The sequence below is a fragment of the Arvicanthis niloticus genome, chromosome 1, assembly GCF_011762505.2.
Source record: "Arvicanthis niloticus isolate mArvNil1 chromosome 1, mArvNil1.pat.X, whole genome shotgun sequence".
In the NCBI taxonomy this organism is placed as follows: domain Eukaryota; kingdom Metazoa; phylum Chordata; class Mammalia; order Rodentia; family Muridae; genus Arvicanthis; species Arvicanthis niloticus.
In genome coordinates this window covers 118,983,638-119,009,715 of record NC_047658.1, presented here as the reverse complement: position 1 = coordinate 119,009,715, position 26,078 = coordinate 118,983,638, and the positions used below count along the sequence as shown (strand labels likewise).

The window sequence follows — 26,078 nt, the reverse complement described above, 5'->3', positions numbered from 1 at the left end:
TTATTCTGACTGATATCTCGTGGGCCCAGCCCTGAACTCCTGCCAGGCAACTCAAGTATAGCTAAGAGTGAAAGGGCAATGTACATCCAACTGAAGTTGGTGACTCTTGGCTGAGTCCTCGGGACTTCGATGCACCGCAGTGCATGGTGCAGGAACCCTGAAACCCTGGGCGTCTGTGGATCAAAGCCCCAGTCCTGTCTCCACATGTAACCTGGTCACTGCTCCACTGACACAGGCCTGCCTGTTTAAACCTGGGGCAAGGAGGGCTGGGGTGGCTGGGGAGAGGACATGAGGAGACACATGCCTTAATCTTGGTGATTCTTAGCACCTCTAGGCATCTATCACAAGCAACCTACCTCTATCACCTTGCCAGGAGGAAAGAAAGGGCAGAAAGCTAACTAGAAGAAACTGCCAGGAGCCTGCCTCCCACATCCTCCTAGGCTTCAGGATAATCGTTCTGCAACAGTGCTGAGAGGAGAGTGCTTGGAGAACAGAGCCAAGCCCATAGCAGGCTACTTGGTACCAGAGACAGACAGACAGACAGACAGACAGACAGACAGACAGACAGACAGACAGACAGACATGCATGCATATACGTATTCTTTCTCTTTTTCTCTTCCTCCCTCCCTCCCCATTTAGAAAATGGATAGCCCACAACCAGGCTCACCAGGTGACAGGAACACCTACCTCCCAACCTGGACTGAGGCACTGATGCCCCCTGGTGGAACAGAGTGGCTACACATGTAGCCTAGAACAAAGCAAGCAGTGTAGGCGCAAGGAAACAGCTAAGGAAAAAAACAGAAAAGAAGGTAGAAAGAGCCATGCCCTAAGAAGAAGTGAGGTGGGAGTGAGGGAATCAAGGGGTGGCCATAGATGGAAAGTGCTCTATAGACTAAGGCTGCAGAAGTCACCGCCCCACAAGTAGCTACATCTGTTCTCAAATTCATCAGACGCCACACACCAAGGAACTCATCAACATTTATTATGGCAATTGCACAAATGGGTGGTCATCATCCAGGTCAGCAGCAGTCTACCACAGACTCCATTAGTGATTCCATGTTATAAATAACTTAGGAGATGCAAGCAGAGGTGGTAATGCACCCGTGGCCTGTGGGTGGAGTGGCACCAGAAAATGGGGTTCCTCCTTGACCCCCAGCACCTTGGCCCACCAGCGGCTGGGTACCCAGGCAGGGGATGTTTCAAGGCACAGACAATTTCCTAACCCGTAGCAGCTCCAGGGTCCACCCTGAGACCTGGTTCACATCTGGACCAGCCATGCAGATGCATCATCTGCTACAACCCCTTTAGAATAGTGTAGTCACGTTTACTACTAAACAGGCTTCAGCCCCATCCAGTGCTGGGGCTGCACCCACAGTCCTACCCTTTACACTCTGAAAATGAGTGTAGAGAAACCAACCCCAGTGTAGTGATGGTGTCTGGGAAGCACCATGGGGATGTTCTGTAAGGGTAGGTCTGGTGTCTGTTCTGCAGGGGCATTGGGAGAAGGAAGGAGATACACAAGATAAAGGGACTGCTAGCAGATAAGAAAGGCACTAAAGGAGTGGAGGGGTGGGCAAACCTCAGAAAAAGCCAGCCAGAAGTGGAGGGCCCCAGGAGGGAAAGTGGCTGGGAGGTAACCCTGGTCCTCCACTCCAGCCAGGGGCTCCAGAGTGACCCTGGGACATCCAACCATACAGTTTGAGGCCTGAGTTTCCCTTGGCATCCCCAGCTGTCACCATACCACTGCTGCTGTGGTCCCTGCCAGCACTTGTCTGACATTGACACGGCAGCTAAAATATGGCTTTCAGGACTCCAAGTCCCTGTTTTTCCTAACTGTTGCTTCCTACGCCCCAACCATGGTAACTAAGATAGACCATCCTTTAATGGACAGACAGAGCTCTGTCATCACTCGGCATGTGGTCCCACATCAAATATACCAAGTTCCAAGGGACGGCCTGGATGAGCAGGGTCTGAGACCCAGGGTCACCCCTGCCATCAAGATCATTCCACATTGGTTCAGCTGTCAGGGATCAAGCACAGGTAGCTGTGCAAAGACATGAACACACCCGTTCATGCAGACACCAGAGAGCCCTGGGCTCACACCAGGCCACTCAGGATGTGCTGAGCTGGTCCCTGGTAGAAGGAGCTCCCAGAAGGACTCATGCTGCACCGTTCAGGGCCTTTCAGGAGGCCTATGTGCTTCCAACTAGAGGCTCGAGGCGTCTGTGTGTCCCAGCGTCTTCAGGGTGCATCACCTCCACGCCCAGTGTTAACCTCAAATCTCAGCAAATGGAGGCCAAAGGCTGCAGTGCAGGTAGAAGGAAGAAGGTGGACACGGACCAGGACTAATACCTAGGCCAGGCAGGTCCTGGAGGGTGAAAGCCATAGGGAGGGGTTGTCCCAGGAGGGTATGGAGGTTGAGGGGGCACTGGAGGCTGGGGCTGTCCTGGGAAGCCCGGGAGCTGAGGTTGTGTTGGGTAGGGAGGTTTGTTTCCTGATGGGAGGTAGGGGGACTGTTGAGGATAACCAGGACCAGGAGTTCGGCCCCCCACTAAGGGGTATCCTGGACCAGAGGTGCTAGTTGGAACCATAGGATAGCCGGGCTGGGGCGGGCCACTCCTCTGTGGAGACCAAGAGTAACTCACCATGGCCCTAGGTCCTGGTTGAGGTGATGGGTAAGAAGGACCCAGAGGCCCACCATAGGAGGAAGGCTGGGCCACCACAGGGAAGGGAGCTGGCTGCAGGGCTCCCTGGGCTGTAGGGCCCACAGGCAAGCCTGGGGACGGGCTATAGGGCAGAGGGTACGGAGTCACTACAGAGGGCTGTGGAGTCTGTTCTTCAGTCTCAGGGGGTGTTGCCTGGGGCACTGGGCGTGGGGGTGGAGGGCGCTTGGGAGGTGCGTCTCCAGCCAGCTCCGGCAAAGCTCGAGGCCGCCTCACCACGTCCTGGAGCTTCTCTACTCGGACTCGGCGCAGGTGCAGCAGTGTCCTCATGGAAGAAAAGGACTCTAAGAATGTTTCCAAGGGCACCTCACCTTCCAGGAATTTCTCAGCCATGGCCTACAGGACACAAGAACTGTTGACAACAGAGGCCTTCTACAACCTCCCCTGGCCCCATTCAGAGTGACTCCCTCACCAGAGTGCCAGCTCCTTAACAGCAGGACCATGTCTTCCATGTTCACACTGCCCCCTACCCAGCACTGTGCCAGGTCCTTGGTGGTCACACAAGTCTGTTCAACAGCTGGGCCTATCCTAGTGACTTGTATACTAGCTCCTGTGCTGCATCCAAAGCAGAAAGACGTCTCTGCCCACTGAGATAAAAGGTGCCTCAGAGGGAGGAGACAGCAGAGCCCAGGAGCAGGGGCCTAGCTCTGTAGCACCATCCACCCAGGTGTGTGAGCTCCCTGGGGGCCCCTGTCGGTCACTCATTCCTGAATCAGCTGGGGTCCTGGTGTAGTAAAGCCCCTTTAACCATGGTTTCAGATGCTAGAGAGCCTCTGATGATCCAAAAACACTGCATGAAAATTCTAGAAATAATCTGTAAGTTTTAAGTAACTTTCGCTATAAAATATTGTTATAGCTGGTCTATTATTATTTACTGTTCCTGTGAGTGTGTTTGCATGTATGAATACACATGAGTAAGGGTGAACACGCACACATGTGCATGTTGAGTTGAGAGGGCAACTTCAGGTATCATTCCTCAGGCACTGTTCACCTTATTTCCTGAGAAAGAGTCTCTATTACAGGCTCACCAATTCAGCTGGATTGCCTGCCAGCAAACCCCAGGGATCTGCCTGTCTCTCCCTCCCAGCACTGGAAGACAAGCATGTACCACCTTGCTTGTCTTGTTATATGGCTGTGGGGATCAAACTCAGGTTGGCATGCTTTTGGCAAGCACTTTATCAACTGGGCTATCTCCCCAGCCTGTGTTTACTGTAAGCTCTCATTGAGCCTGCTTTATACATTATATATTATCATAGACATATATGTGCAGGAGAAACAGTACTGTCTACACAGAAGTGAGTGATGACTGTAGTGTGTGCTGGGGTCTTAGACTGTGTTCCTATACTGTATTAAAACAAAAGTGTGTCCACTGTACTCCGGTGCCATCCACTCAAGCTACGTTCCAAACTCTTCAGCTTTGTGGTTCTTAGGCTCACCTGAGACCTGACTCAAGGGCCACTACCCTGTTCAAGGGATTAGGATGCCACTCCCCACCTCACCTCAGACTCCTCCTCGATCTTCATGCCTTCGATCTGTAGAAGGTCCAATAAGGTTCCAGGCTGCAATGCTGAGGAAAATTTCTCTGGAAGGAAGGGCAGAGAGGTTGACATTTCAAAAGCATTGCTTTAATTAAAGCTGAGGACCCTAATTTCAGGGAATACATGTGGTATGCTTTCTGTGTGCTTGGGCCTAGCCACTCCAGGGCCCACTATAGAGTCCCTTCTGCTGGTTCTGTGAGGGCTCATGTAGGTTTTCACCGTCTTGAGAAAAGAGAAGCTTAAAGACAGAGCTCAGGTCTTGGTCAAGCAGCTTCCCATGGGCACAGTCATCCAGGAAGCCTTCCTACCTCGGCAAGGCCTAGGCCAACTCTGCAAGGCTCAGGACTAAGTTGGCAGAGGCAGTGAAAGATACTGGCTGCCTAGATTCAAATCCCAATTCCAGGGCTGGAGAGATGCCCAGCTGTTAAACGATATGCTTGCAGACTCCACCTAACTCTAGTGGCATGACCTCAAGCAAGCCCTTGAATGTCTCCAACCTTGTTTTCCTCATCTATAAAAATAGTAAATTCAGGCCGTTTTTAATACTATAAAAAATATCACCAGGGTATACAATAAAACATAAATGCTCAACCATTTAGACTAACCATAATACACGCACCTTTGCTTACCGTCTAAAACATGCAAAGCGCTTAGCCCACCACATGAAGCACAGTGGCTACAGTGGCTGCTGGCCCTTTCCTATTCTGGGTATGTTAGCATCCTTGGTATTCCAGCTGCCTCCCTCATCCTCCCTTGAACAGAAGTATCAATCAGCAGGGGAGATGGCCAGAGTGCTTGTCCGTGGTCAGCTGTCCCTACCCAGCTTGGCTTTCTGCTCCTGGCATCGTTCCACAAGCTTCCGCAGCTCCTGGTATTTGTCTGAGAGGTTAGAGCGGCTGATTTCCAGGGGACCTTGGAACTCCAGGTTCTGCTCTGCCAGGCTCCTGTTGGTGGCCAGTGCCATCTCTCGTTCTAACTGTAGGTCCTGAACCTAAAGAAAACAGGACAACTGACAATGAGTTTAACTTTAACTGGCCAGCCTCCAGCAGGGGGCACTCCTGGGCTCACTGTTCACCTTGGTGCTCAGCCCTCAACCAGTCACAGAAGCCTGGGTTTAAAGGCTACACAGGCATTGTGGCCCAGGTGCATCACCTCATCCTGACCAAGAGAACCTGTGAGGATGATACATGGGAAACAGGCACCATGGCTAACCACCTACCCCAGACTTCCCAATAGACAAGCACCTGCAAGTGGTTCTGTGCTGTACAGGCCACAGGTGAAGGAGAAGATCCACTCTAGTGGGAGAGGTGAAACTCAGAGTCCCCATCATTAGCCCCAAAGACATGTGGACACACCATGCATGCATACACATGAGAGGCTGTTGGGGAGAATGCAGGTGGCCCAGGCCAGACCAGAAGCTAGAAATGTCATGAAGTCTCAAAAGTATTAGGGAAAAAAACCCTGTGGCAGGCAGGGCCCTGTGGTAGCCCAAGACACTGAAGCAGGGCAGATATCCCTGCCACCCAGGTCAAACACAGCCTACAGAGCTATAGTCCCTCAGTGCTGTCTGCTGAAAATGCATCCCTAGCCAGCACAATCGAGCCCTCATTCAGGCCCCTACTTAACTGCCAATTAGGCAGAAGCCTTGAAACCTTGCCCAGCAGGCCTAGCATGGGAAGGCAACTGCTTCTCTAAGAGAGCTGGAGACAAGGCCACCACAGCATCGCAGTACCATATGGCACCAGCAGAGGGCGCTTCGCACTGACCACAGAAGTTAGGGAACAGGTCAACAAGACCAGCTTCCACAGGGAGACAAGAGGTCAGCAACACAGAGCTTTTCTCTCCACCTTGGCCAGCACATGGCACACCAGGCTAGATGGGCTTCCTCTAGAGCAGCCACTGGAAGCCAGGGGGCATCCTGGATAAGGGGTTTCCAGAAGGGCCACCCTGCTCTGATCCTTGCTCAGGGCTGCAGCCTACTGGAAAGAGGAATGTTGCCAGTTATCCCCTCCACAGACAAGGGTGTTAGGGCTCAGGTTTAGAACCCCTTTACCTGGACTGTCTGCTTTCCAGCCAGAAATGGCATTTAGCCCCTGGACAAGCTCACAGTCATAGGAGTGGAGAAACTGGTCAGCGTGAATGTTAGCCAAGGAGGCTGGAGGCTGGATGGCTCAACAGTTAAGAGCACATGCTGCTCATCTAGAGGACCTGAGTTCGGTTCCCAGGACCCACGTCAAGTGGCCCACACTACTTGCCACTTCAGCTCCAGGGGATCTAACAGACTCTTCTGGCCTCCAATGACACTGCACCAAACATGCACAAACCCACACACAGACACACCTGCCTCCCAGGTCAAACACAGCCTATAGAGCTATAAATAGTCCCTCAATTGAGCCCTCATTCAGGCCCCTATTAGCTGCCAGTCAGTTTTTAAAAAATACAATGTTAGAAAAGAGAAAAGAAAGGAAAAGAAAGCCAGGGACACTTGTGTGGCTAACTATGAGTTTGGGGCCTGCCCTTCCTGGCCACATAACCTTGGGTGTCCTTACCTGTCCATGGCCTTTCCCTGGGTCTGAAGCACTACATCCATGCTGTGCCCTCCTCTCTGAGGCTTGTCTACACATTTCCACTTCTCCCTACCCTGGAGCCCATCTCTTACAAACACCCTATGAGGCCGGTAGTAGAGTTCCACCGCTCCCTGGAGCTCCCCACGCTGTAGCCCCTGCACCCTCTAGAGAGATGAACACTCCCACCCACTTTCCCTTCTGCCAGCTCTTTTCACGGCCCCACACTGATGCCGTACTTTGTTTCTATCTGTCTGTCTGTCTGTTCCACAGTGAGTATTTTTTCCCCTCAGAGAATTCAACTCAATGGCTCAGATATGGCTACACCATGTTCAATCTGCCCTTTGGCCAGAAAGCTGCATGCCTTACATTACAGGAGGTTATGCTTTTCCACAGGGCTGGAGACTTGCTCAGCTTGGAGGCGGTGAAGGAGAGCTGGGTACAGGCTTGCTTCTGCTGAGCCCCACTCCCCTCAGGAACAAGCCTGGGAATCCCCTTAACGTTCTGTTGCTCATTGCTGACTGAAGAAATTCTTGGGACTAACCAGATGGCTCAGTAGGTAAAGATGCTTGCTGCTAAGCCTGACTGACCTGAGTTTGAACCCTTGTCCCCAAAAGAACCAACTCCTGAAAGTTGTCCTTTGACCTCCACACTTGTGAGGTGGCATGCATGCACATGTATGTGTGTGCACAGAGATAGGACACAGAAAAAAGAAGAGGCCCTTGGAGGTTAATGGCAGACATCCAGCAACACAAAATCTAAGATGCAGACACCCATCAGTGACACTCTTGTTCTGGATTCCAAAGAGCCTATCTGACACTCACGGAATTCTGGATTTCAGGATTTCAGAATGTCTCAGAATTTGGGGGGGAGGGGAGTTGTATTGTGGATATCTAACTAGTAAATAAAAACTACGCAGAACATTTCAATATTCAAGACATATAAAATCTGAAATACTTGCATCTCACTCAGACTATATGTAACTTTGCTCCTATGCTGCTGAAACAAAGTCATCCTGCCTCAGGGTTGTAAGGTGAGTCACACATGGACCTCTCCTGCTCCCTCCCTGCAAGAAGGTCTTTCTAACCCAACCCTGTGTCATCTCCAGTCCAGCAGAGAAGCCTGGCCAGGGTTGGGGAGCAGGTGGCAGCAGAAAGCACAGCAGAGGTGGATACAGGACCATGTAGCATGTGCACCCATGAAGCAGGGGTAAGGCATCCAATGAGACTGGATGCTAATTGGACAACTTCCTGTTCTTTAACACAGTGAATTCACAGAACACATGAGGAGCCTAGGACTACCTGTGCTCCCTTCCCTCCCTCAAACGGAGGCTTCCAGGCCAATGACTAGCTGCAGCTACTCTGGGAGTACCTGTGGGTGTTTCTAGCTAGGTGGCCACATCGAGTCACCTCCAGCTCACAGGAAGGTCACAGGAAATAGTGACAGTGAGGGCCAAGTCAAAGCTCTGTAAAGACAGCAGGGTGTTGCTTATTCCTGTAAGGACCCTGTGATTAGAAGTTGAGAGGTGGGGTGCTAGCTGCAATGGGAAATAGTATGAAACATGAGTGAGAATATCACAATGGAGGACAATTCCCCCACCCCTACTCCCTAGTGCATCAGGGAGCTGTCTCTAGACCCATGCTGGAACAGTGTGAAGATTCCTGGGCCATTTGGGTCCTGGCTGTCCTAGTCCAAGATGGAGCCGGCACTCCCTATCATTCCCTGGGCTCCCAGAGGACCCAGACCCTGGCTTGAAACCTCAGGGCTCCTCTAGTAAAAGCCAAGGTAAAATTCACAGCACAAGGTGAATCCTGGCTCAAGCTCCTGCTAAGCACAAATCCTTGACAAGCATTTGTCAGGGTGGGTGGGATGGCTCAGTGGGTAAGGGCCCTTGCCACCAAGCTGATAACATGAGTTCAATCTCTGGGGCTCTTATGGTAGAAAGAATCATTTCTTGCAAGTTATACCTGGCACACACACACACTCTCTCACACTAAATAAATGTATTAGAAATTTAAAAGACCTTATGTGAGGCTGGAGATATGGCTTAGCAGTTAAAAGTACTGACTGCTCTTATAGAGGACCAGGGTTCAATTCCTAGCACCCATGTGGCAGCTCACAGTAGTAATCCCAGTTCCAGGGATTCCAGCATCTTCTGATGACCTCTCTGGGTTCCTGCACACACCTGGTCCACATTCATCCATATGTGTGCCTGTGTGTGTCTCTCCCCCCCCCCTCACACACACACACACACACACACACACACACACACACACAGAGTAAAATAAATAAATTAAATTTGTCTAGGACCTTAAGTGAACAATTACTTTAAAAAGAGAAAGAAGAAAAGGAGAAAAAAAGAATTAGCAACAGCAGCAGCATCAGCCAGCCTCCCTGTACCTCAGGAGATTCCAAAGCCAGCCGGGCAATGGCTTCTGGGTCATTCTGCATCTCCTCCAGCTCCTGCAGGGTCTTGTCTTTCAGCCCTTCCATCTTTTCCTGCAAACACAAAGCAATGCCCAGTTTAAGGAAAAGCTACCCACAGGAGGGGTCCTTGGGTCCCAGGGAACACATTGGTGGAGCCCCAGATATTTCTGCCCCCAAAATCCTAAGACAGATGAAGAATCTGTAAAGCTACTTGGCAGCCACAGCACTACATGGCATGGAGCTGACTGGAAAAGATGAGAGAGGAGCCAGGCTGCAGAGATACAGACTAAATTTGGCCCCAGACCTTGACACGTGACTACTTTTGTCTGAACCTGATTTAAACACCCATCCCCATCTCCCCTCCCCCAACCAAAGGGCTTTATAGGCCTCAACACCAAGGGCCCAGCTATGTCCCTGGTTGTTATATTTAGTGTTCTAGTGACCTCAGGTCTCCCTAAGTATTCTGCAACTGCAGAATTAATACTAAGTATTCTGCAACTAAGTATTCTCCACAGGTCATAGAAAGAAACTGTCACATCTATGCCCTCACTGAAACAGGAAAAAAACAATCATCAAACCACCTTCACAGGCAGTCAGAAGAGAAAAAAACCAACTGATCCAGGAAGAAAGTTGCTCTGGCAGGGCAGGCAGAGGTCAGTAGTCCTCCCCCTGTCACTGTCCCAAAGGCCACCTGTCATCTGTATGATAAATCACAGCCAAGCCTGGGGCAGCCAGAAGGAAGCAAACACCCCAGGAGTCGCCTTTCTGCTGACAGGACCTTCCATGCTTACATTTTCTTATCCTTCCTAGGTACAACTCCAGGTCTAGAAGACAGAACAGAGGAGAAGAGGCCCTGTGCTGGACCAAAGCTCTGAGGAGAAACAATACCGTTCCATCTAAATGCAAGTGGGCCTGTGACAGAGAACAGCACTTCAAAGAACCTGAGACCTGCTATGCCCTTAGTCCCAGGACTTGAATGACTGACGTCAGAAGTTCAAGCCTAGGCTAGACTCTATGAGTGCTGCTTCAAAAAAAAAAAAAAAAAAAAAAAAAAAAAAAAAAAATCACAAAAGGCCTGAAAATGTAATTCAGTTTGTAGAGTACCTGTCTGTTGAGCATGCATATAGCCCTGGTTCCATCCCTGGCACAGTATAGAACCAGGTATAGTGATGCACGTATCTGAAATCCTAGTACTCCTGAGAGGTAGAAGCCAGAGGATCAATAGTTCAATAGTTCAATCAATAGCATGGGCTACAGAGTTAGTTCAAGTCCAGTCTCAAAAACATAAAAGACTTGATAATACCCAAATACATGGCGTACAGGCTTAGTGAAGCAGACCTACTACAGGACCAGTTCTGCCACTTGTCAGCTATGTCCTCACCCACATGGAAACTCCCGGAGCCTAAGTTCTTCATCTATGAAATGACCAAATGACAGCACCTCCCTCACAGGTTCAGTGACACAACACACAAGTTCGGCACAAGAACAACTGGTGGCCAAAGATTTCAACACCACAGAAATTATGCAGGATCATGGGGCCTCCGGTGTGGCTCAGCCAAGAACTTGCTGGGCCACAGCAGCTGCACTGAGCACAGCCCCACCCACCAAGCCCAGTGCCTGCTGCTCTTGCATTCGAGGCCAAGTGCAGTAGGCACTGGCAGCCTCGTAGGATGGTAACTGGCTAACCACACACAAACAACTGGCTAGCAGCAGCATGTGTAGCAACCCCAGCAGCGCCAGGACCTCTCCCCACAGAGAAGTCCATTCAGCAAGCCCTGAGCAGAGCCGAGAGTCCCTGGGGCATTCTTCTGTTTTCCTTTGACACTCGCTCTACCCAGAGAGTGTGATGAAGACCAAGCCAAAAAGGATCGATCACAAGCCCACAAAACCGTGCACTGCTCACCTGGGTGGCTGTTGTTCCTGCCTCTTGGCTAGTGGTAGTTCCTATCAGCAACAGCACATCCCTGGTCCAAGCAGGCACAGGCTGCTCTGTGAGAACTCTCACAGCATCACGCACTGGATGTTACAGGGGCTGGTCTCTCACAAGTCAGGTATCACCTGCTTTTTGGAGCCACTCAGAGGAGCTGCAAGCAGCAAACACTTATTCAGGGCCACTGTTTAGGAAAGGTGAGAAGGGAAAACTACTGGTCCTGGGGCCCATGCAGCAGCTCCCTACAGCTGTGGCTCTGTGGCTGGGCCTCTACTGCTAGGAATTTCTAACTCCCAGAAACAACCAACATGGTAGAATGACCAGGGGTGTTACAGGGGTGGGGGGAGGTGTGGAGCAGGACACGTTATTTAGGGACCAAGTCCTTGGCCTTTTGTTTCTAGAGGCCTGGCAAGTCCAATTTCCTCAGGCCTTGGTGCCAGGGCTCTGACACAGACTTCCCTTCCCATGACCACTATGGCATTGAGATGCCGGATGATTCCCCAGAACCATGGAGTGGGCTGCTGGGGGAGGGGAAGTGGAAGCAATGTGAGAATGGGTAAGGCCCTGGACACTCATCTTTGTCTTCCCAGTTATCTAGCACAGACCTGCTCAGAGGCAATTCAGAAACTGCCAAGCGAGGGTTGAAGGAAGAGAAGAGACACTAGGCCAGCCAGGACAAGTTCAACAAGGTGCAGAATCAGAACAACCCAGCTTCCCACTTGCTCAAGCCTTCCTTCATGTCCTCATCCCTTTAAGGAACATGCATTTATTGAGCAATTACTATATGCCAAGACTCATGCTGTCCCATATCATGGAGCAGAAGGAAGTATATAAACATTGAACTTTATGAGCCTGGTCCAGTAGACACATAAAAAAAAAAAACTTTCTTCTTCCTCTTATGGAACTCAGTTTGTTTCCAAAAATGCCCCCCCCCTTTTTTTTTTAAGCCCCCAAGTCTTTATGAACACATGAACACAGGTAAAAGAGAGGCATGAGCAGGGAGGTGGGGAGGAGAGCTCAGAGCAGCAAAGGCCAGAGAGGTGCTCATGCTGGGAGGGCCCTGTGGGAGGCGGCTGCACAGTATCACAGGCACAGCAGAGAGGTGCTCATGCTGAGAGGGCCCTGTGGGAGGCAGCTGCACAGTATCACAGGTACAGCAGGGTAACAGGTCTTACAGAGGTGACACTGACACCTCAGCAGAGGAGATGATCTGACTGCCAGTGGGTGGGAAAGTAACAGCGCAGGAGCGGCTGCTCTTTTGCAGTAGGGGTTGAAAATGGGACCCTGTGGCCTGCACTGAGAAGGGAAAGGGCATGGCTTGTTTCCCACCCCCACTCCCATCCTATGCCTGACTTTTCCTTAACTGTTGCCTCCTCTACAGTCCTCGCCTTCCGATAGAGATCTCAGCTACAGTCATGTGTAAAGGCCAGGCTGACAAGTCAGAGGCCAAGCATGGAATGAGGCCTGAGAACCCCTTTAGAGCCATGGACCCTGACCTCACACCAGACTCTAAATGCAAGATGGAGTGATGGCTGTGCAGGCCTGCCAGCTCCCCAGGAAAGCTACAAGGCCCAGTTGACATACATGGCCCTATTTGGAGTGGGCCACAAAAACCCAGGAGCTGTGGTCTGTAACCTAAAATTGACACCATGCCCTTTGGTGACCATGCACATGGGGAATGACAGATCATAGAAGGAGGGAGAGCCAAGCCATGCCACATGCTCTGATGCTCCCAGTGGGGAAGGGATGGGAACACAGTGACAAACTGATGGCCTAGGTCTTGTCATCGACTGCTGCCATCACACTGTTGCTGGTCTCACCTTCTTTTCATGACTTCATATCTTCATTAAACCATTCCACAGGCTTTGAACAACGGCAACACAACATGACCCAGATAATGAGGCTGTGAGTCAGATTAGGACCAGTGGATTTTGGCCAACCAGACTGTTATTCCTGGCCATGACCCAGCAGAGACAACTGAAGAACTAACTGCTCAGGGGGAAGGCACAAGATGCTGAATCCTAATTCATCCCTACAATGAGGCTCTGTGGGCTCACCCCTCCCCTCACCGCAGCCTGCCAACATTACTTGCCAGCCTGCTATCACACTGCAAGGAGAGCTGATGCCCCTCCGTTTCTCATAAATCCCTCCATCTACAAGAGCATGGGAAGAAGCTGCTACCATAGCAACCTACAAAGTGCATGCTCCAGGGAACTAGACCTGACCCACCCCTAATAGCAAAGATACCTGCTGTTGCCTTGGAAACCTTCCTAATCCTGCTGCTTAATGAAGAAACATTGGTTGACCTGCTCCACTTCATGTTCCTAGAATGACTCTAGCCATGGCCCCAAGTATGGGAGTCCCAGCCTCCCAGGGGATTCCCAGCCTCATGGAACTAATCTTCTCTGTGATTTGAAAGTTGGAATGTAAGCCATAGAAGAGAGACTCTGTAGGGGCTTTGGTTATCATTGCCATTTCTACCATGTGGGGATGGGACCCAAGGCCTCAGACAAATTAGGTGTATTAGTTATGTCACCACTGACACAAAATACTTGACACTGCACTTCAGGAAGGAGGGTTTCTGGCTCACACTCCAGACATGGTCCATTGTGGGTGAAAAGGTATGCTGTCAAGAACATGAGGCATCCACACTAACGATGAAGAGATGGGACCACCAGATTTAGGATGAATTTTCCCAGCTCAATTAACCTAATCTAGATAATCCCTCACAGACAAACCTAGAAATTTGTTTCTGGGGCAATTCTAAACCCCATCAAGATGGAAACCAAAATAAATCAAGTTAGGAAAGAGCTGGACTTCTGAGCAACACCTCCAACCTAATTTTTATATATATATATATTAGCTTTATTATTAGTGTGTGCAAGTGGTCAAAAGACAACTTCCTGGAGTTGGTTCTGTCATTTTTATGTGTGTCCCAGGGAACAAACAGGTCACCAGGTCTGTGCAACAAGAGCTCTTTAGCTGCTGGACCACCTTACCTGCCCAGATTTTCACTCTTTCTAGGCAATGCTAGGATGGGGGCAGGAAGCTCCTTCCTCCTCACCCTCAAGTATGAAGGGTCCCCAAAGAGATCAGAGCTTTGTAGCAAACCACATCTAAACCTGAATCGCTGGACCTTTTCTGGTGACTTACTCAGCTGTTCTCTGATGATGCTACCATCATCAAGGGCCTGGAAGGATTTCATGAGAATCAAACAATTTCTAAAGGCGCTAGACAGGACACAATGACTTCAGCACACAACATGTTCACACCTATGTTATAAAACGCTGCCTGTCAGCCTTGCTAGGCCTCTAGCTAGGTACGCATCAGAGTAGAGCAAGCAGGTGTGGCTTTCTCAACTGGCTCCACATCAATGCGAACTAAGTCCACAAGAACAAGTCTGCAAATAGGCGACACATCAGGCATGGAATGCAATCGCTCGGGATAAGGCTTTGTGAGAGAAACTGCCTCTTCCATGTAAATATTTACACAATTAGCCCACTGTTCTTTAGGCCTACTGAAAAACTCCCTATTTTGGCTTAGGCAGGGCCCACATGTAAGGCATAACTGGAGGAAATGAGCAGCTCACCGTGCCAAGTGTGGGGCCTCCAGAATGACTTCTGATATCAACCAGGTTTGCCCACACCTGGGCTGTCACCAGCTGGCCAGGCACCCCACCAACAAAGGCAAGCTGCAGAGCTGAGTCCCTGGCAGGCTCCTTACTTTCCGTTGGTGACCCAGCCTCTGTGCTGGACAAGCCTCTCTCAAACCTGCTGGATCTTCCTGCTCTGCCGAGATACCCAAGCCTGCCTTCCAGCAACCACTTACTTACATCAGTTTCTCAAAGTCATCCTCAATGCCTTAGTAGCCACTGCAGGCCAGAAATGGGCCTCACATTCAATAGCCAACCATTAAGGTTGCTTCCTTCAGTCAGTGTTCCTGAATCTCTGAAGAGCACCATCCAGCCACTGCTGCTCTGCCACAGGCTAAGATGATTTTCCACCTCCGAGTCTCCACCTGCCATCACTATTCAGCCCCTCTGGGTTGATCTCTCTCTAAACCTACCGGGTCCCTCTGGCTTCCGTGCGGCCAGTCTCCTCTCCCCATTCTCTTGCTCGAAGCAGGAAGAAGCCTGGAGACCACTGTCCTAAGTCCCCATCTGCTGACACTGACCTGCACAACCACAAGACCCACTCTTTCACTTCCTTATGGCTGTGATATCTTCAGTAAGGCAAAGAAGAGACCACACCCGGCTAAATACCTGTCTTGGTTCCATGACTGTAAACCAGTGTCTGGCTCTGGGGACAAACTTAATAAAGGATGGTTACTATTGACAGTTTGCAGCTCACTTCCAAGGAGCAGGGCCTGTTAGATTATGTTCAGAACCCAACAGAACACAATCTGTAACAAACATAGTATGAAGCCTGTAATCCTTTACCAGCACTCAGGCTAAAGTCTATAGCCAGGGCACAGCGTTCCTCCCCCAGATCTCAGCTCTGTGGGGCAGACCTAACATCTGGCAAGCTAACAGCCTTCACTGGCTGGGAAGCCTGGGCCAGAAATACAATCTCCCTCCCTGTGCCTTAGTTTCTTCCCTTAGAGGGGGCTTTAGAAAGAATAAAATACATCAGTGCCTGAAAGGTCTACCACTCTGCTATTGAACAGAATTCACCATGGCTAGGCTGGCAATGCCCAGTCACAGTCACACAGCCAAACCTCTACCACTCAGCACTTCCCAAGTTCCTCTAACAACAGGCACTTGGATTCCTCCAGAGACATCATCTGTCAACAGAGTAATGGAACTAGACAACTGGATCTGACCAGATCAATAACATTCATTGTCAGTCAATAGAACTGCCATGAAACAAATGTCTGAATAGGCAGCCAGTCCTTCGAACTTTCTGAGAGAGACACCCAGCCACTTGGCAGGGCCTCTTCCTTCTTTCTCTTCCTTCCTTAGCTTGTGGCTCAGAGCTGAAAGAAAATCATACTCAATGACCACACGCAGGCTTCCTTCCTTCCTTTCTGCTATGTCCTAACCATTGTCTCTAAAGGCTGTGAAGGCAGCTGTCCACCACACCCTCACCTCCAGGCTGCACAGAGCAAGGTGAGCAGGCAATCATCCCTTATAGAAAGATCAAGATAGAGGTCAGGCCCGGATCACATGGTGCCTCTGTTCCAAGTCATGGTAGGTGGGCGTCCCAGGTTGATAACACATGGGTGGCTGCAGAGCCTACTCTCGCCAGTACCAAGTCCAGCCCAGTGACTTCTGGGATAAGAAGAGTCATAAACAAGCAGATTGGTCCACTAAGGACAACAGGAGAGGCACAGAAAATAAGAAACTGAGTGAGAGCATCCTCATATCCACCTCTGCCTCTGGATGGCCCACGAAGGCCATCATCAAAGTTCAGCCTCTCCAGAAGTGACTTACTGGGTTCCAAAGGACTCAGTCCTCTTCCACGTGCCCAGAAACCTCAGGAGAATATTCTAGCAGTTCTCATGCCCCTGCAATGAAACGTCCCATGGCTCCCCAGTGCCTTGCTGTTGTGTTTCAAATCTGTGCTTCTTAGTTTGCCGTATGATGATCTGCTGGCCCTGAGCTTCCCTTCCCAACTAGCCCTGAGCTCTCCACTATCCATGAGCTGCTCTGCTCAGCTCAGCTCTCCCTCCCTAACCTCCTCCCAGCACAGAAACACACTTGTAGTCACTCAATAAATAATAATACAGCCCTCAAGGAACTCACAATGTAAGTGCCCTGCCTTTCTCTCCTGCTTATCCCTCAACTCTCATATCTGTGAAGTTTTCCTTGCTCACTCCTCCTGAAGAATCTACGCCTTTTTATGGTTCTATGTAAATGCCACGCAGCATTTATTGTGACAAAACAGCACAATTCTCCAGTAAGAAACTAATCTCTCTGCTCATCACTCACATCTGCATCTCCAAATTCAGAACACATACCACACACTCAATGAATACTTAAGAAATTTCCGCTTTAGGTGAAGATCTCCTTATAGCTCACATACATACACATGCACTCGTGACCTCAAGGAACTAAAAGACTAGACAACATAAGTACAGAATAGCTCTTAAATACTGGTGTCTGGAAGCCTAGAAGAATGGTGTTCAGGGAAACAAGACAAAGTGAGTTCTAGAGTTGCCTCTCCCCACCCCACCCCCTTGCTTACTCTTACAGACTACCAAGATGGTATAGGGAGTTGGGAAGAGGGATTTGGAAGTCCAGGAAGCCAAGAATGCCAGCATTCACAGAGCAGAGAACCATGGGGACAGGAGTTACATAGAAAGAAACCCCAGATATGTACAGAGGTCCCCCAGGTCCCAGCCAGCCCCACTCAAGAGAATCAGTACTAGTGTGGCTGGCATATGTGGGAAGACCTTATGTTTACAGCCTCTTAGAGCACCACAGAAGATATTACCTTCATAGTGGAGAAAACCTAGCTCCACCTAAGAGCTGTCTGATCCCAGCTAACAAAGCTTAGAAGCAGACTTTCAAGGTTCTGTTTCTAAGTAATAATATACCCCCAACCAGCCCTAAGATATGTGACAAATATATATGTAAATAAAATATCCAACAAGGTAAAACTTACTTCTGACTTCCAATCAGAACTTAACACAGAAAGACTAAAACCAGGACATATAACAACCAATAAAAATTTACCCATAAAATATACAGGAAACAGAATTAGCAAGCAAGGATGTCAACAAAGCAACCATATTTCATGTGATACACACACATGCACGTGCACACACACACATATGATTCATATTTTTTATGTTCAAGAAACATAGGTTCTAAAAGGTTGAGCATAGGAAATATAGACTTGAACTGCAATTATGTGAAGAGAAAAGGTGATTTTTACAGGGAAAAACAACTGTGTATGAGATTAAATGTGTATCATCAGCAGACTAGATTCTGCAGGGAAAAAAAGAAAACCAATCCAAACAGAAACTATTGAAATGAACCATGAAGAGGAAATAATAAGAGAAAAAGAACAGGAATTCTGAGGGATGACTGTAAGCACTCAGTGCATATAACGGAATTCCCAAAGGAGAGGAAGGGAGAGGGATGGGATGACAGTTTGAAGAATTAAGGGCTGAAAGTGAAAGCTATAAGCCATAGATCCTGGAAAATACAATGAATCCTCAAATGAGAACCATGAAGAAAAGTAGGCTGAACACAATACAGTTAAATTGCAGGACGAGGACAGAGCTCAGTGGTGGAGGCTCACCAAGTGTGCATGAACCAAAGTTTGATGCCTGGGACCTCAGAACATCTATACAATAACTGAACAATACACTGCTTAAGCCTAGTGACAAGAAAGCAGCTAGAGGTGGGGAAAGAAACATCCAGAACAAAAGAACAGAAGCCTGGCGGCAGATGGTGCGCCGACAAGCAACGTAAGCAGCAGCCACTGGAACAGCGTAAAGACCCAGCCTGGGGAGGCTTCTCCAAGAAACAGAGACTTCCCTTAGCCATCTGAAGGCTGAAAGAATCCATCAAGTGAGAGACTGCAAGCAATGTTCAAAGAAATCCGCAAGACAGAAGGAACCTTCGAGGAGATGGAGCTAGAGGAGTCAGCCTAGAGGAACAGAGAACACAAAAAACAGAAGACTTGTCCTTTCTATTTTATGCTCCTCACAGTGAAACTGTGCAGAGCACTTTGGATTCGTCCCATGAAGCAGGGTGGGGAGTTGGGGTGGGGGTACGACAGAGACACAGACACGCAGTGCAAGGTTCAACTCTGAAGGTGGGCACAGGGCCCCTGAAACAAGCTGTGACAATGAGAAGTGCACACTGCATATGCTTACAGCCACTGCTAAAAAGAAGTGTTCTTCATAAACCAACACAGGAGCAAAAGGAGGCCCTGAGAACCACTCAGCGCCTAAGAAATCACAAAAATGGGAGAAAAGCATAGAGACTATGAGGCTGACGGGAAAGGAACAGCAGAGTCAGTCTCTCTCTCTCTCTCTCTCTCTCTCTCTCTCTCTCTCTCTCTCTCTCTCAGGAATGGTGGTCCAAACACCCCAATTAAAAGGCAACACTGGGGGTAGGAGACACGGCTCAGTGGTTAAGAGTGCTACCTGCTCTTCCACAGGATATGGGTTTAGTTTCCAACACCCCCATAGCACAGCCATCTGTAACTCTAGTCCCAGGGGATCTGATGCCTCACACCCGGCATACAAGCAGTATACAGATACACATGCAGGCAAAATACCCATACACATAAAATAAAATTTAAAAAAATTTTAAAGGCAATAATTCTAAGACTTATTTAAAAAAAAAAAAAAAAGGAACACCCTTCTGTGTGTTGCCTGTAAGAAATCCATCTTCAATATTAAGTCTATAAGATTTTAAAGCCATCCCATAAGTTTTAATCTCTAAGTAATATTTATAAAGCCCATCATTTTAGTCATTTTTAACTTTTTATATTCATTTATAATATGTGGATGTATACGGGGCCGTGTGTACCCCAGCACATGTGTGAAGATCAGAGGACAACTTGCAGAAGTTGGTTCTCTCCTTCCAACAAGTAGATCCTGGGAAGTAAACTCAGGTCAGCAGGCTTGGCAGCAGGTGCCTTTACCTTTGAAGCCAGTGGTTCTCACCTGTGGGTCACAGCCCCTTTAACAGATATTTATATTACAATTCATAACAGTAGCAAAATTATAGTTATACAGTAAGAATCATCATAACATGAGGAACTGTATTGAAGAGTCTCTGCATTAAGAAGGTCGAGGCCATTACACTAAGCCATTTTATCATCCACGTTTTAGCCATTTTGAAGTGTAGTTTTTGACATTTAGATACATTTGCTTTGTTGTATAACCATCAGTACTCATCTGTCTCCAGAACTCTTCATGACCCCGCACTGAGAGATACACCTGCGCCCATTTAATACTGACACCCTTTTCCCCTGTCCTGACCCTGGCAACCACCAATGCATCTGACTAGTCTAGAAACTCCACAAAAGAAAAACCATAGTCAAGTGTGATGGTTTGTGCCTGGAATCCCAGGGCTCTGGGAAACTGAGGCAGAAGGATTGCAGTGAATTCCAGGCCAGCCTGGGCTACAAAGTGAGACCTTGTTTCAAAACCAAACCAGACAAAAACACAATGTTGTTCTTCTCAGGGCATCACAGTTCATTCACAGTTGTCTCTGAGCTTCCTCCTGTAAAAGACTGTTGGACTCTGGCTGCCTGATACATGCACTTCATTCCCTGTCACTCTCCTGTTCACGGACACTGTGGACATGGCTGCCTTTTGACAATCACAAACAGCGCTGTTGTGTTCATACACACATGGCTGCCAGAGTTCCTGCTTTCATTTCCTCTGCACAGATACAGAACCAGAACTGCTGTATCATACAGTAACAGATCCGTTTCGGGATCACTGTGCTGCTTCCCATAGTGGGTAAGCCACTATACGAGCCTTCGATTCTCCACATTCTCATTAACACGTATTTCCTATTTTTACTTAATGTGTGACTCATCCACATCTGTGTGGTGACTGTAATGTATATTCTTGTTGCTATGTGTATATGTATGTGTGTGAGTGTATATGTGATGTATGTTCTTACAGTGTGTTCATATATGTGTGTGTGTGGTGTATATCCTTAGTAGTATGTGCACATGTGTGTGTGGTATATGTGATATATGTTCTTATTGGTGTGTGTACATGTATGTGTGTGTGGTATATGTGATATGTTTCTTATTAGTGTGTGCATGTGTATTTGTGCTGGCCAGAGGTTGACTTGGGCATCTTTCTTCTATCCATCTTTATTTTTTGAGACAGGCTCTCTCAGTGAACTTGAAGCTAACTATTTGGCTAGATGGGCTGACCAATGAGCTTCAGAGAGTCTCCGGTCTCCATCTTACTCTGCCCTTTGCACGGGTTCTAGAGATCTTAACTGGTGTCCTCAACGCTTGCATGGGAGGCACTTTACTGACTGAGCCACCCCACCCCCCAGGCTTTTTCCTATTCTTAATGGTCATCCGGCAAGTAGACTAGAGTTATACTAGGATTTTAATTTGCATTTCCCTGATGACTAATGATATATATATATATATCTTTTTAGGGACTTTTGGTCATTCATATATTCTTTGGGGAAATACTGCTCAAGTACTTTGTCCACTTTGTAATTGTCAGCTTTCATCACTGAGATGCAGGGTTCCTTGGCAGTCTTGGTCAACTACATAAACCCTAACTTCAAACACAAGACTTGTAAGTGTGGTGGGAGACTCCTTTAATCCAGCATCTAAGAGGCAGAGGCAGACAGATCTCTATGAGTTCAAGGACAGCCTGATCTACATAGTGAGTTCCAGGATGGCCAGGGCTATGTAGAGACCCTGTCTCAAAAAAGAAAAAATAAGAAAATAAAATGTTTATTTTATAAGAGATCTTTATTAGAAGTATCATTCAATTTTTTTCCCTTTAAATTATGGAAGCTGTCAGGCACAAGTAGATTTGATTGACACCATTAGACCCTTCTACCCAGCAGCCCACAGACACAATTACCCAGAACAACTTGCCCTAGGCTGGGCCAGGACAGAGGAGCTAGAAACTGCTATTGTCAATCTTTCCTGACTCCCAGACTGAGAGGAAGGTTGTCAGGAGCACATGGCCTCCTCCACTCCTGAAGTTTTACCAGAGACAGCCAACTTAAGCAACCCCCATTTTCATGAAAATTGCATAAGCTGCCAATCAAGTAGCCACTTCTCCTACAATTCTATAAATTGACAATCAAGCTGTTTTCAAATCCCTCTGACTAAGACTTCAATCCCCAGAGGAAACACAAGCCAGACAGTCACTCCCCAAGGACTTTGCTCTGGCCAGAGGGAACCATACACCTGTCAAGGCCACTACCCCAACAAAGCTTTACCTGGGAGAATTTGGTTTCTTGAAGCCGCATCAGCACAGGGATGCCCTTTAGATAACCAGGACCATGGCTACTAATCTGGTCTTCATTACAAGGGACCTCATAGCAGCAAATCCTCAGCCCAGTCAGGGAGGAGCTCTGCCCCAACCTGGGACAGCTTGGAGGACTGACTGGCCAGCTAAGAAAGGTGCTCTCCCTCTTGGGCAGCAGTCTGTTCCTTGCTCCCCTATACTGTCCCTGAATGCTGCAGCACAGGCCCCAAGAAAGCTTCCTTGCAGTACTCTTATTGCCCAAGAGTAGAGGGAGCTGAGCTGACAGCGTGAAGAACAGGGAACTCCAGGGCTGCCAGCTTTCCACACCTAGCAGCACCTAGCAGGTGGCAGTGGACTCTAATGGCCAGGAACAGAGACTAACAACAAAGATGAAGGACTGAGGGATGCTGGGAAGGTGTCAGACAGTGGAGTGCAGACTGCAGAAGGTGAAGAGCTGTGAAGAGCAAGAACAGAAACTACAAAAGGCAAGAGAGACAGGGAGCTGGGACTGCGGAAGAGCTGCGTGCGACAGCCGCGACAGCCGGCTGCGGGAGTTCAGGAAAGAGCTGCTAGTTAGTTGCTACTGCTAAGAAGAAGCTCAGAGAGATAAACCTGAGAGCTAAGGGTCCCTCCCTACACCCTAGGCCACTTACCTAAAGCTGTAATATTAAGAATGAAGGGTACTAGAGAAAGTCAGTAAGAGCACAGAAAACAAGCAGCCAGCACTCCCAACAGACTGGACTTGACCACTGAGATTTATAGAAAACTCCATGCAACTGCAGGACACACTTTTTTCTGAAGTTTCCCTAAAACAGCTGCCAAGATACACCACATCCTGGGACATAACATGAGTCATGGCAAATTTAAAACAGTTTAAATTAAGGCCTGGTAGAGTGCTTCTTCAGCACGTGTGAAGCCCTGGTGTGATCCCATGTACTACATAAGTCAGGTGTGGTGGGACACACCTGTAACCCCAGCACTTGGGTAGTGGAAGCAGGAAGGTGAAGTTCAAGATTCCTCTGTTACAGAGCAAGTCAAAGCCAGTCTGGCCTATATAAGGTCCTGTCTAACGATAATAAAACACAAAGTAACCATGATGGTTTGTCAGTGAGACGGCTCTTTCATCACCTAGGAGACAAGACCCTGGCGCTTAATTGAAGGAGGTCTTCCTGCCCTCGCTGGGGGCAGCATCATACATAGGCTGAGGTCTGGACTGAAGAAAAGGAGATGAGCTGAACAACAGCATCCATGGCTGACCGCTGATAACAACGCAGCACACCAGCCTCCATCGCGCCCGACCAGAGTGCTCTGTGCCCTGGAACTGTGAACCGAGATAACGCCCTTCACCTTTCGATGGACTGTGTCCAGGTGTTTCTACCACAGCAACAAAAAAAGTACCCAGCACATTAAGTCCTCTATTCATGAAGATATTAAATGCGAAGTTGTTGTTTATGGGGCAGGAAAATGAAGTAACAAAACAATCCTAGCCTGTTCCTTCGGCTGCTTGTGAGCCTGGTGAGGAGATACCTCACTGTGGCAGTTAAAACATTCACAGGTCTTCAGTGAAGAGGCCTGCCTAGCTGAAGTTACCTTGAAGTTCACAGTGGAGACTCCCTTCTGTAGCCCATCCTAAGCCCCAGGGCCTCACCTGTCAACTCCAGCTCAATCAAGGCAAACCTGTTTGATATCTAACGTCTTCCAGGCAGCCAGGGAAAGCAGGTAAAGAGGAGAGAATGGAGGAAGGGATTTGTGGAACATGCTGCCAAAGCCTGCACAACCTAGAGAGTGTGGCCATCACTGAAACCTGTGTCACAGGTCAAGCTGGGGAGGGACAGATCAGAACCTTCCAGGAACTCCAGATCCCAAGAGGAAACTTCTAACACAACCCCACCCCCACCCCCACCACCCACAACAGCAATCCAACTGCTCTAATACAGGTCCTCAATGACCTCATTGGTCAGTCTGGAAAAACCCCACTACTATGAGCCAAAAGCGTCCAGGAATGAGTCAGATGGCTATTTATCTCAAGGCCCTTTTAATGGCGAATTAGCACGCCAAAGCAATAAGCAAAAGGCAACAAGAATCTTGAGTAACCATCTCATATCCAAGCTCCAGTGGCCCAGCAAATCTACAAATTTGCGTTAAGATCTGAATCACCCAGTAGTCAGTATGTGTGTTAAAAACAAACTCCTGGGGCTCCAGCCAGACAACATCACAAGACTCTCCAGAGATGGGGGCTCTGCATTTTTAACCAGAATTACCATAGATAATTCTCAAGCTGCAACTGCGGCATCTGGAAGGCAGTATTAGAGTTAAAGGCACATTTGCTTTGAAAAGAGACAGGAAGGAGGGTTAAAAATCCTAACAGCCACTCACTAGTTGATACCGGCCAATTCCATAAACTGGGATCACCAGTGACTCAGAGGTGTTGTCTGTATCCAGTATCCGGTTCAAAGCACCTCCAAAAAAGTACCCAGCACAGGACAGCCACACAAGCAATCAGAACTACTGCTTGGCAAAACAGCAACAGAAAACGGCCCCACTGAGGCACTCCATCATGTTTTCTACTTAATGGAAATTACAAAGGCACTGGGCCAGATTTCCAAGACAATCTCACGAAAAAGGCTTTTTTGGGCACTATGAAGGCCAAGAACAAAGACTCGTTTCAGAGTCCAACATTTCACCCAGCAGCCCTCAGTTCCACAGTCTCCAGATCAGGTCCCTGGGCCCCAAGCAAAGAAGAGTCTTTCCCTTCTAAGTCCCTGTATCACCATTTCTAGCTGCAGGTCTGACAGTCACTGAATGTGGAGTGACACAGTATAGGTAGAGATGCCTGGATAACAGGCAAAACAGCAACAGAGCAAGGAAGGAGCCCGGGTACTCTGTGAGGCTCTTCCGCTCAAGGTGGATAGCCCCAATCCGACTGACAAGGTATAGGCTGGATTCAAGAAACGTGACCCTGATTATAGTCAACTCTACCAATAATTCAAACACATCTCCGGGAATGCCTTGGCCCACAAAAAAAAAAAAAAAAGTGGAAGAACAGCCCTGTTAGAAGAGAAACAAAGCAGATTCAGGCACATGCTGGGACCATATACTGTTATCCTTTACATCTCAAAGGCCCAGAAGTAATGATGGCTCAGCTATGCTGGGCAGTCCAAGTCGGAGTCCAGAAGAAAGGGGAAGAACCCCCACCTATTGCTAACCTGGGGAAAGACACAGGCCAGCAGGACAAAGGCCAGAGTCACTCTAACTCCACTATATCGCTGCGGCAAGTTAGAATACACACAGGCCTCAGTTTTCCAATCCGTACAAGGGGCAAAGAGGTTCGTAATGATACAGTGACCACAAGGTACTGTACAGAGGGTGAAGGGTTGCGTGGCGTTAGCGGGTAGGTGGGAGGGGCGGGGCTGAGGCGACCGGCGTGGACAGCCTCCCACCCTCCATCCCTCCCACCGCGCTGCAGGGGCGCAGGCCGGCGGGGAGTCACGCGCCCATTGCGCCCAATCGCCTGCCGAGGCCAGGAAACTGGCCGGCGGAGGGCCTCTGAGCTCGCCGGCAACGCCCCCCAGCACGGTCCGCCGCTGCCCGCCGCCGCCCGAGACCCTCCCCAGCGGCGCTCACCTACCGGAGCCACCGCCACCGCGGGCAATCAGCCGCCGCCCGCACTTCCGGGATCCACGAGCCCCGCCTCTACCGGATGTGACTTCCTCCCGCGTCCTGCCGGGAGCGAGCCGCACTGCCCCTCTACCGCGCCCCGGGCGTCCTGCCTTGTGGACCTCGAGGTGGCCACGATACCGGCCCTCATACGCTGGTGGCTTCAGGCGCCACACCCGCGGAAGGCCATTCGGCCCCACCCGCGCGGGGGAAGGCCCCACCCCCTAACCACGCCCCCGCAGGACTCCGCCCATTGCGAGTGCGCCTGCGCAGATTTGCAGGCCTCCCTTCATTTGATATAGTTTTGAGTATC

General features: G+C 49.1%; 1 protein-coding gene across 2 annotated transcripts; it reads right to left on the bottom strand.

The window, feature by feature from the left end:
* Nucleotides 1-965: 965 nt before the first annotated feature.
* Nucleotides 966-25,991, bottom strand: Vps37c (VPS37C subunit of ESCRT-I). Of its 2 annotated transcripts, none has more exons than XM_034522437.2 (5): nucleotides 25,737-25,991; nucleotides 9,226-9,324; nucleotides 5,081-5,252; nucleotides 4,223-4,305; nucleotides 966-3,059 (listed from the first exon to the last, which is right to left on the bottom strand). In XM_034522437.2, the coding sequence occupies exons 2-5, from the start codon at nucleotides 9,316-9,318 to the stop codon at nucleotides 2,346-2,348; spliced, it is 1,062 nt and encodes a 353-aa protein (XP_034378328.1). In that variant the 5' UTR covers nucleotides 9,319-9,324; nucleotides 25,737-25,991; the 3' UTR covers nucleotides 966-2,345. The 2 variants fall into 2 exon arrangements, with proteins under 2 accessions (XP_034378328.1, XP_076773416.1); XM_076917301.1 differs by having other exon boundaries at nucleotides 2,709-2,988; nucleotides 25,737-25,931.
* Nucleotides 25,992-26,078: the final 87 nt, after the last annotated feature.